Source organism: Alligator sinensis, unplaced genomic scaffold (assembly GCF_000455745.1).
Source record: "Alligator sinensis unplaced genomic scaffold, ASM45574v1 scaffold512_2, whole genome shotgun sequence".
NCBI lineage: Eukaryota > Metazoa > Chordata > Crocodylia > Alligatoridae > Alligator > Alligator sinensis.
Genome location: NW_005842182.1, coordinates 2,065,534 through 2,076,812, shown reverse-complemented (window position 1 = coordinate 2,076,812; position 11,279 = coordinate 2,065,534). Strand labels below are relative to the sequence as shown.

At 46.2% G+C, this 11,279-nt stretch overlaps 1 protein-coding gene across 1 annotated transcript in view; it reads right to left on the bottom strand.

The window, feature by feature from the left end:
* Positions 1 to 662: 662 nt before the first annotated feature.
* Positions 663 to 11,279, bottom strand: part of LOC102388609 (probable ATP-dependent RNA helicase DDX60) — a 64,102-nt gene continuing 53,485 nt past the window's right edge. The window contains 5 exon segments of the mRNA XM_025207111.1: positions 663 to 2,841; positions 2,929 to 3,033; positions 3,136 to 3,245; positions 3,430 to 3,563; positions 5,948 to 6,063. Coding sequence (XP_025062896.1) covers positions 2,635 to 2,841; positions 2,929 to 3,033; positions 3,136 to 3,245; positions 3,430 to 3,563; positions 5,948 to 6,063 — 672 coding nt within the window. The 3' untranslated portion in view covers positions 663 to 2,634.

The following is an 11,279-nucleotide window of genomic DNA, read 5'->3' as shown; positions in this document are numbered from 1 at the left end:
CCAGCCGCTGGCTTCTTTACTTTTCATTCCATCCAGGAGGAACACACACCAACTGCAGAAACTTCCTTAGCCTGACGAAGGGTTTTTGAACCCGAAAGCTTGCTTAATAACTATTCTCCAACCATTTGGGTTGGTCTAATAAAAGATATCAGATTCACCCAAGGAACCTTGTCTGCCTATGTCCTTAGACCAACACGGCTACAACCTACACCCCTGCAGCATGAGGAGAGAAGCACTCGCTAACTCCCGGCATCACTGTCCCCTACACCTCCACACCACCTAGGGTGCCATAACTTATAGTTATGCTTCTAGATGCTCAGCCTCCACAAGAGAAGGCTGAGGGGGGATCTAGTGGCCTGTTACAAGTTAGTCAGAGGGGACCAGCAGGCATTGGAGGAGTCCCTGTTCCCCCGAGCACTACCAGGAGTGACTAGAAATAACGGTCACAAGCTGGTAGAGGGTAGATTCAGGCTAGACATCAGGAGGCGCTACTTCACAGTCAGGATGGCTAGGATCTGGAACCAAGAAGCTAGGATCTGGATACCAACTTCCAAAAGAAGTGGTGCTGGCTCCTACCCTGGGGGTCTTTAAAAGGAGGTTAGACGAACACCTTGCCGGGGTCGTTTGACTCCAGTACTTTTTCCTGCCATGGCAGGGGGTCAGACTTGATGATCTGCTCAGGTCCCTTCCGACCCTAGAAACTATGAAACTATGAAACTATAGATAGAACACTTGCCTAGGATGCCTTGCTCTCCCTGAGTGTGGTCCATGGGTTTAAGGATGTGTTTCAGCTGATGCTGGCTCAGTTTAGCTAGGTCCAACAGCTATTATATGTTACATTTTGTCATAGGCGCTGAGTACATGGGGGCCCAAGGGCCCTGGCCCCCATTGGGAAAAGGGCTGTAGGAGCCCAAACCTGAGGAAAATTATGTAATATTTCTTAGGAACAATAACTGAGGCCGGGGATCTGGGCGTTTCATTCACTAAGAATAAACATGGATTTTCTCCATTAATGGTGGGTTTCACCTTGCAGGCTGGCAGCATTCAGGCCTGGGGGGAGCGAGGAAGGCAATCAGAGGCAGGGGGTGCCAGGTGGTGGAAGACACCTCCCACAGCTCCCTCTAGGTAAGTCTATGGGGAGGGAAAACACATGCTGTGGCCGAGGGCAGGGGCCCAAGACAACACAGCAAGGAGGTCATGTGCACCCCTGAGATTTCTGTGCCCACCTTGGGGCACGGGGCATAGGGCTGCAGCAGGGCTGGACCAGCTCCAGGCAGGAGCTGCCTCTGTGGTCCAATGGGTGGGACCGGGTGCATGAAGGAGCGGCGTGCCGCCACGGCCACCAAGGTGAGGTGCAGCAGCGATAGCAGCAGCGGCAGTGGAGAGTTGTGTCCCCCTCCACTGTTGCCAGGTGGGCAGGGCACCTCACCTTGGCAGCCATGGCAGTGCTGTGCTCCCACCTGCACAGGGTCCTGCCTCCTTGTCCACGGAGGTGGCTCATGCCCAGGGCTGGGCTGGCCCCACTGCAGCCCCACCCCACACTGTGGGTGCAGAAATCTCAGGCGGCACGTGCCCCTCCACTTCCCTGCTGCATCGCCTATACCTCCTCCTGCCCCGCCACCCATCACCTGTATCCACACCCCCCTTCCCCACAGACTGGGGGTGGGGAGTATATGTACATCATCTTAGGGCCCCTCCAGCAAAATAGAAGTTGGTGCTTATGCACTGTAGTATCCACTCAGGAAAATGGAAGCTTGCAAAGCCTTTTAGCCGCTCTGTACATGCATATAAAATGCTACCCATTTGGTTCACAAGTTATGCCCATGCCTGTTTTCAATTATGCTCCCATAGAAGGGTGGTAAATGCCATCCAGAAGAGGCAAATATCTGGGACTAGTTTAGGCACTCAGAGCCAAGTTCTGATACCCAGGTGTAGGCAAATGCAAACTGGTAGAATCTGTCAAGCTTAAAAAGGCTGTTTTTTGTGGGAGGCTCTATGCTAGGATCCTCTTTTTCAAATGAAGCCAAATTTGAAACCTACCTTTGCCTTCATTGGACAAGAATTTCAGAGAAATCTAACTAAGCAGGTGGTATATAGAACACTTAAGAACGGGTTTATACACAGAAGGGGATTCTCAACAATAACTGTGCCATAGCTGGCATTCTAGTATAACAAACCATATAGGCTGCTTGCAGACATGGGAGGGGAAAAAAATGCAGTTTCCTGGAAGCAGCAGCATGTTACTTTGACCCAGCTCTGCAGTATCTGCATAGATCAGGTGCATCAGTGAGGCTTTTTGACTCTTATCTAAAGCTGATTCAATCAGTCATTAGATAAAAAGTGGCAAAAAGGTCCCACTAAAGTGCCTGATCTATACAGATGCTGCAATAACATGCTCCCTCTTCTGGATACATGCTGGGCTCAGTGTGGGAGTGCACTAAATTGAAAGTAAATCGTGGGTTGTTTTTTTTTGTTTTCATGTCTGTGAGCAGCCATAAATACCAAGGTATCATTTTTTACTGACATCAACAATAGACACTGCTCTCTAACTCCCTTAGGTGCTTTGGATAATCACACAAGGATACTAGAAAATGTTTTCAAATCATAATAAAAGAAATGAAAACTACTGACATTTTAAAATGAATGGCATAGCAATTTTACTGCACTAATATTGTATTTACACCCTACAAAGGGATACATATTTTTCATTACCTTATCTTTTTGGCCAAGTGCAGTCCAAATGGTTAGTTCTTTCTTCAGTTCATCTTCATATTTCCATGCATCTGCCTTTTTTATTACTATTTTATTCTTGAAAGAGAGAAACTCCTCAGGATCCAAGTCCTGAAAAGCACCAGAAATAAAATCACGGCAAACTGCTCTACCAATCTTTAAAAAAAAAAATAGTCCCCATCTAATTTTTACACACACCTGTGCTCCTGGCCAGTCCTGCCAGACTTTTACCATTGTGTCATACAGCTGAAGGCTCTCCCTGGGAGATAGGGCAAGATCTGAAGGAATACCATATTTCTCAATCTATGGGTATATGAAGAAAAAAGATTCAGCAGAATGATTTATTTGTGTTTACTATGGCTAATATAACTGATACAACCATTTTGGTCTTGGTATTACACTTACATGATTCACTGTTAGGGCAGCACATGGGTGATAGTGCTCTAAGACAAAATCATCATCCTTAAAAGAACACACATACTTTTCTAGATCATTGTATCTTTCTCCATGCAGCACTGTTATTAGAAGAACAAACATTATTTACAAATTAAACCTATGATTCTTTCTTTTAATGATTAAGGCCCCAGTCCTGCAAAGGCTTTTTACTCCAATGAGACTATTCACAGTACTTCAAATAAAGCCTTTGTATAGCTGGGGCCAAACGCTGATTTGTACATTTAAAAATATTCTGATACAAACCTAGTCTAACTGTATGTGATTTTGAGGGGGGTTGTAGCTTTGGCGTCCTTGCATGTTTCTTGGGAGCTGTGGACATTTCTTCTTTCACTGTAACCTCAGCTTGCTGCCAGTATCTTTTTACTGATTGCAGCCACCTACAGTATCAGAACACAGAAAAGGCACTGGAGCTGTAAAATACCTTAAAGAATATACTTGTATGTATTTGCACCAGGAAAAGGACAAATTTTGTATATTGGCATATATGTTATTAAAGTTTCAACCTGAGCTAAATTCAGTGAGTTTGTACAAATAAACAGATTTAACCAAATAACTCCCTTTAACAGCGTTTCTTGAACCTTAAAAGAAAAGCTAGGATTTGAGTTTGGTTCTAGAAATAATGAAAAGTTTAGCAATGCAAAGCATTCTCACTTTGACCAAACTGAATGTACCTATGACTAGACTTGGAAAAAAAAACAACACAAGAAAATGAAGACCGTCACTATAAACAAGTTGTGGGTTGGGGTGGGTGTGCGTATGTTTCATAAGCAGGTGTAGAAGTCAACTGGAAATGGGAAAATATAGTGCCTATATTTAAGAAAGGGAAGGAGGAGGATCCATAGCACTAGAGACCAGTCAGCCTTACTTCAGTCCCTGGAAAACTCACAGAGCAGGTCCTCAAGGAATCCATTCCTAAGCACTTGGAGGAGGAAAAGGTGATTAGGAACAGTCAGCATGGATTCACCAAGGGCAAGTCATGCCTAACCAACCTGATAGCCTTCTATAATGAAATGACTGTCTTTGTGGATGCAGGGAGAGCAGAGGACATGATATACCTTGACATTAGCAAGGATTTTGATACAGTCTCCCAGAACATTCTTGCAAATGCACTAAGGAAATAAGCTGGGTTGGATGAATGGACTGTAAGGTGGATAGAAATTGGATGGATCATCAAGCTTGAAGGTTAGTAATCAATGGGCTCGGCTCAATGATAGCTGCTATCAAATGGAGTGCCCCAGGGATTAGTCCTGGGGCCAGTTTTGTTCAATCAACAACCTGGAAATGGGATGGAGTATACCCTGCAGATGACACTAAGCTGTGGGGAGTAGTAGATATACTGGAGTTTAGGGCTAAGATTCAGAGACATTGACAAAATTGAAGACTAGACCAATAGAAACTTCCTTCAATAAAGAGAAGTGCAAAATCCATGCACCAGTACAGGCTGGGAACCAACTGGCTAAGCACCAGTTTTGCAGAAAAAGACCTGGAAGTTACAATGGACAATAAGCTGAATATGAGCCAACAATATGCCCTTGTTGTAAAAAAGGCTAATGGCATACTGGGCTGCATTAGTAGAAGTGTTGCCATCAGATCAAGGGAAGTGATTCTTCCCTTCTATTCAGCACTATTGAGGCCACATCTGGAGGACTGTGTCCAGTTTTGCACTCCACCCCCCTCCCACTACAGAAAAGATGTGGACAAAGTGGAAGCCAGTGGAGAGAAACAAAAATGTTAGGGGCCTGGGGCACATGACTTCTGAGGAGAGGCTGAGGGAAATCAGCAGCGGCAATGCATAAGGAGTGCACAGGGGTGCATGTGCACCCCCTGAGAATGCTGGTGCACCCCCTGACAGCCACCATTCCCCACTTAGGCAATGGGCAGGGGGGCGGGTGGGAGTGCTGGTGCCCCCCCCCCCGAGAGTGCCGGCTGGGGAGTGGGGGTGCCAGGAGAAGCGCCGCTGGCACTTCCCGGTTGGCATGATCAGCTGTGGGAGGACGCCTCCCCAGTCACTGACTGGCTGCTGGGGGGGCAAGTGCCCCCCACCACTCCCCCTGGCTCAGGAGGCACCAGTCACCCATGGGGCTCATCTTATTTAGTCTAGAGAAGAGAAAACTAAGCGGGGAATTAATAGCAGCCTTCTGCTACCTGAAGGGTGGTTGCAAAGAAAATGGAGCTAAACTGTCCTCAGTGGTGGCAGATGAAAGAACACGGAGCAATGGTCTCAAGTTGCAGCAAGGGAAGTTTAGGTTGGATATTAGAAAAAGCTCTCTCAGTAGGAGGGTAGTATAGCTTTATCTAGCTGCAACAGGTTACCCAGAGAGGTTGTGGAAGCTCCATCCTTGGAGGTTTTTAAGACCCAGCTAGACAAAGCCTTGACTGGGATGACCTAGCTGGAGGTGGTTGTGCTTTGAGCAGGGGATTGCATTAGATGACCTTCTGAGGTCCCCTCCAACACTAATTTTCTATGATTTTAAGTTAAGGCTAAGAAGAGAGATGCTAGGGATTTGATAAGCCAACCACCTCCTTGCTGTCTCCTCCCAGATGCTCTCTTGGTCCCTGCTTTTCCCTATTGCAGTAGGAGTCATAATCTAATTAGGGACAACTAAGAAAGTGAGGAAAGTCTAAGAGTTGCTCTTTACCAGAAAATGATATTTTTAAATAAACAGGAATGTTTCCACCTATTTCACTATCCAAAGTAATTTTCTTGTACTAGATTTAAGTAATTCACATGCTCTTAAAAGTAAGAAAACTTCAGGCTTACTCAGTAAAATAGTCTGGATTACTGATAGTTGCGGACAGAGCCAAAACTGGACACTGAATCATAACCAGAAGGTGCCTCCAAACTTCAGCTCCAATTTCTCCACCTAGACAATGTACCTATATTTGAAAAGATATACAACCAAAATTCAGGAAACAGATATTAATAAGGAAATAGTTTAAATGTTGTTACATCTAGTATACCCTCCATCTGTAAACAGGGCTGGCTTAACCCTTTAGTGGCCCCTATGCAAACTCATGTGCCCCGGGCCAGTCAAAACCCCCCCATCCTGGGCACTGCCACCTGCAGGAAGTGGGGCTTGGAGCCACTGCTAGGAAGCAGCCACTGCCATGGCGAGGCTGGAAGAGGGGAAGGGAAGGGGGGCAGATAAGGCCATTCGCACTGCCACTGTGGAGGGAAGTGTCAGGACCCCCACAGCTCAGGGCCCTAGGCATGTGCCTAGTGTGCCTATGCATTAATCCAGTCCTGTCTGTGAGCATAATTCCCACCAACTGTGAATTCATACAGAGAGCTTTTCTGTGACTGATCCTGTTGCCAGGTTTCTCCATAGCAGATTCTGTGAGAACAAATCAATCTGAAATTTTAGAGGATTTGTCTACCCTTTGGCAGTGTTGTGTCCTGGCCAGGACAGGACAGAACACACTGTATCCACACCACATTCATCCATACCCATACTATACCAGGGGAGGCCACCCTACTGCCCACTGCCAGACATCATTGAGACTAAGCACCCTCACCAGTGAACTTCTGGATTTGGGATATGCTTGCAGGCACAGTTGGGCAGGGAATGCTCAGGTTCATCCCACAGTGCCTGATTTGAGGAAAATCTTGCTTCCAAAAACCAAACCAAACAAAAAAAGACATTTTGTGACACATCACTTGCAGTATCAGTTGCCAAAAGCAGAAATTACTCTGTTTTGCGTTATCATATCCCCTGTTATTATCACAGCCTCCACATTTAAACAGTCCCAGCAACAGTAACACATTTTTCCATTATAAGGATGAAGCAAACTGACTAACCCTAATACAGAAAAATAGCCTCTTTTAATTAATTTATATCTCAATCCCATGGGGGTTTCTTATAATGAGGTTGTACTGTATACAAATTCTGAAAACATAGGGCATGTGTAGATGAAACGGGGGCCCTAAATTGAAGTGGAGGGTTTTAAAAAACACCACTTCAATTTAGGGCTGATTAAACCCCTGTGTCGTGCACACACCCTGCTGACTTACCTACCTTTCTGGCAGGGAGAGGAGGGCAAGCTGCCGGTGGGTGGAGTGGGCCCTGGGCTTTGGGGACGGGGCTGGTGCCTCCCTCTGCGGCAGCTGCAGCTCCCCCCCTCCCCCCTCCCAGTGGCACCCATCCACAGACACCCAGCTTAGGTGGTCCCAGGAGGCACCACAGCCACAGAGGGAAGCACCAGACCCCCACGCAGCACAGGCAGGCTCCAGGGGGCGGGGGAGGAGGGAGATCAGGCTCACCACTTTTCTTGGGCAGAGCTGCTTTCCCAGGCTGCTGTCAGGTTGCCTGCAGTGCCATGGAGCTGCACGGAGCCCAGTGCTTCGCTCCACAGCTATAGGGGCAGCAAACTAAAACTCCTCAAAGAAGTTTTAGTTTGCTGCACCCCAAGTCATTTAATGCGTATTATGTCGCCAAATTTCCCACAGCAGCTGGAATTAATGTGCAATATGGTGCCGAAGCATATAAACACCAACACCATTAAAGTGGTGCAAAAGCATTTAGCACACTTTAAAATGTACACACACACCTCTCATTTCATCTACACATGGCCAAAGCTTCCTTCACAAAATGCCCACCAATAATTCAGGCATGGCTATATATGCCATCAAGTCCCCATTCCAATGCCCATGGAGTCCATCCACTGATTTCAGGGAGTATTGGATCAACCTGTAAAGGCTCAACACTACATTAACTTTACACCCAAAGTTCTTGTTGACAACACTAGCAGTTTAGCTCAAGAATAAATATAAGACAGAGCCCTATTTCATTTTATGTGACTACATGGCATATGACATGGATCCAAACGACAGCAGCTATCGGCACTTAACAGTTTCAAATTCTATTTTGCCCTCCTGCATTTTATCTCAATAGCCTAGAGGTTATAGCAGGAAGCAGGAGAACTTGGTTCTAACCTCACTTGAGGGCTTGAACCTGAAGCTCCTGCTTCCCAGCAAAATGCCCTAATCACCTAGCTAGAGGTTAGGCATTATCTAAACCTTTGAAATGACTCATTATATCTTGCATTTACTATTCACTGGACTGTACTGGGGAAGTTTCTGCCCCATTGGGAACAGTATCATAGGCTAGATCCTAGAGCCTATGCAAGGGAGCATCCATTTTACTGAGTCTTGTGACTTGTATAGGACTATCCTCTGGCTTGTGTAGGAATCATGCTGTAGTACAGGGCTGGCCAGCTTCTGGGCCACTGGGAGCTACAAGCTGTGTGGGTTACAAACTCAGGGGCCACAGGTATCATGTATTACTCACCATGTAGGCTGTCCTCCCAACCCCATCTCCCAACCAGGTGGGCAGCCCAGCCCCACTTGCCATACACAGGACACATCTACACATGCCTCTTTTAAGCTGGCTTAACCTAAAATCACCAATTTTAGGGTGCATTAAGGGTGTGTGTCTACACGTGCACACCCTTAATGCACCTTAACAATGGTGATTTAAGGCTACATGAGCCTAAATTTGATACCTGCATAAAGCAGGTATCAAATTTAGGTGCGAATAGCTAAGTCACATTAGCTCAAATGCAGATGTGCTAATGCACATTAACACAGTGTGCGTTAATGGATACACACCGCGTTAATGAGCATTAGTGTGTCTGCACATGTGTTAATGCAACTGAGCTATTTGCACCTAAATTTAATGCGCCTTAACAAGCATTAGCGCATACATGTGTAGATGCATGCCCAAATCACCTTAATGAGCCTGAAGCAAAGGCGCATTAAGTTTAGGCATGCGTAAATACATGCGTAGACATGCCCACAGTGCAGGTAGCCTGGCTCCCGCACCCCACCATATGCACAGACAACCTTGCACCCAGGAAGTCCACCCAATGCAAACAGCCCAGCTCTTTTTCTTGCCACACATGTAGCACTCACAGCATAGGAACACCAGAGTCCCTATTACCTGTGCAGCACAGGCACCCTGAAGCCCCTGCCAAGAATGCAGCATGGGTAGCCCTGTCCCCTCCCCACAGGAACAGAGGCAGGAAGTGGAATCTGGAGGAGGGGCCCAAGGAACCCATCCACCACCTCAGCAGATGCAAAGGGGGAAGCAGCAGCTAGGCAGCAGCCTACCAACCACACGCTAACCCCTGGTGGACTAGCTATACAGCCCTGCCATTGTATTAAGGAATTAACATATCCTTATTATATAACAGGTGATGGTATGTATGAATATATTGTTATTGTTCACCTTCAGCATGAATCAAAACTTCAGGAATCCATGGTTTAAACAAAAAGAAAGACACAAGGGCCTTTTGCAGATGTTGCTTCCTTCAAGAAACAGGAAATGTAGCTCAATGGAAATATCATGACATGTGACCTGCATTCACTGGGCAGGCTATCTGGAGGGGGTGGAAGTGCCCTAGGATTTTGCTCTGCTAGCACCTGCCAGTAAAGGAAGTTAAAGAGCTACTAGCAAGAGCCAATGAAAAGTGAGCTCTGAGCTTACCTGTTTATCAGTTGGGCTCCCCCTGGGTAAAGGAACTGCACAGAACAGGGGAAACTGGTGCAAAAGTGGGGAACAAGAACTCTGTAGCTCACTCTCGCAGGACACCTTATAAGGTACTTTTAGGTAAGTTATTTTTCTCTTTCCCCATCTTGCCCTGCTCACAGCTTTCCAAAGAGATTCCCTCCCCCATCTCCTCGCCTCTCTCAAATTCCTTCTTTGTGCAAGTAAAGCATGTCAAGTTGTTTGCTTACATACTGGCTCTCTGAAAGAAGCAGCCTTGAAAACTAGATGAGGAAAGGGAGTCATTAGTCTTCTGCTGCTACATCTTAGGTCAACAGAGCTCAGCATGAGTCACAGAGAGTCCTTTTGCAGGAAGGAAGCAGGAGAGAGAGCAGTCTACCTTCAGATGCTAGAGAACATGGCCAAACATTAACGCTATGTGTAATATGCCACATGTTCAAGTTAAAGTGCTATACAAACAAGCTGCAAAGATATTCTATATATGAGTAACATCTTTGAGGCTGGATCCCCATTTCTGTGGCTCGCTAATGGGTGATAAATTGCTTGAACATGCAACATGTTACAATTCATTGCTCCATTAACACATTAATCACACTTTAAAGGTAATGTCTGGCAGAAGCCACAAAGAAAGAGGACAGTCAAAATGCTAATGTTGTCAAGGTGGAAGGGGCTAAAACTCAAATAAAGGAAAGAAGCTATTATTGATGTTAGCATAAGAAGAAAGGTGGCAGACAAACAAACAGATTGGAATGCAAACCACTTGGATATAGTACATCTAAGAATGGACTAAAGAGAAACAAGGGTTGCAGAAGGTTGTATGTTTGGGAATAATAGGGTAGGTATTTGTGGATATTTGACTAATTATTGGAACTGAAAAGAAGATGAAACAATGAGAAATCTAGGGAGATAAAACAGGAAAGATGAGGTTTTTGCTAGTGTGAGCTAATCTGCTAGTGCTAACCAGCAGAGGACAGTTAGCGCCTCCATTGCCCAATCAGTTCTAGCTAGTATGATCAAATGCTTCTAACTCTAAGTACTGTGTGGGTGTAGTTATTAATAAGTATTATAACACTGCTATCTAATACTGTATTTACTGGCATACTACACATCCCCTTTTCCACCAAACCATTTGTAGCAGGGCACTAAGGCACCTGCTACTCATGGAGCGGAGATAACTACCCAGGTGCAGGTTGCTAGGGCAACCAGAGGGAGCTAGTGACCCACACCTGCCAGCGGTCAGATGACCAGAAGGGGCAGGGCCTGGCTCACATTTAAACCCCAAGGCTAAGGCCAGGCAGGCAGTTTCTTGCTGGCAGCCAAGGGGGAAGGAGCTCTACCTGAGCAAGCAAAGGGGAGAGGCCTGGCTGTAAGTACAGTCCCTGAGACCAGTGAAGGATGGAATACCCTGGGTGTGGCTGGAATAATGTTATAGCCGGGTGGCTAGAATTTATGTTATAGCTCAGGGGCTTGTGTTTGGTTTGTTGTCAACCGGTGGCTTGAGTGAGACTATAATGGGATGGAGGAGGCCTCATAGGGTACTCACAGCAGTGAGAAGCCCCAGAGAGGGGGCAGCGCAAGACTGAAGAG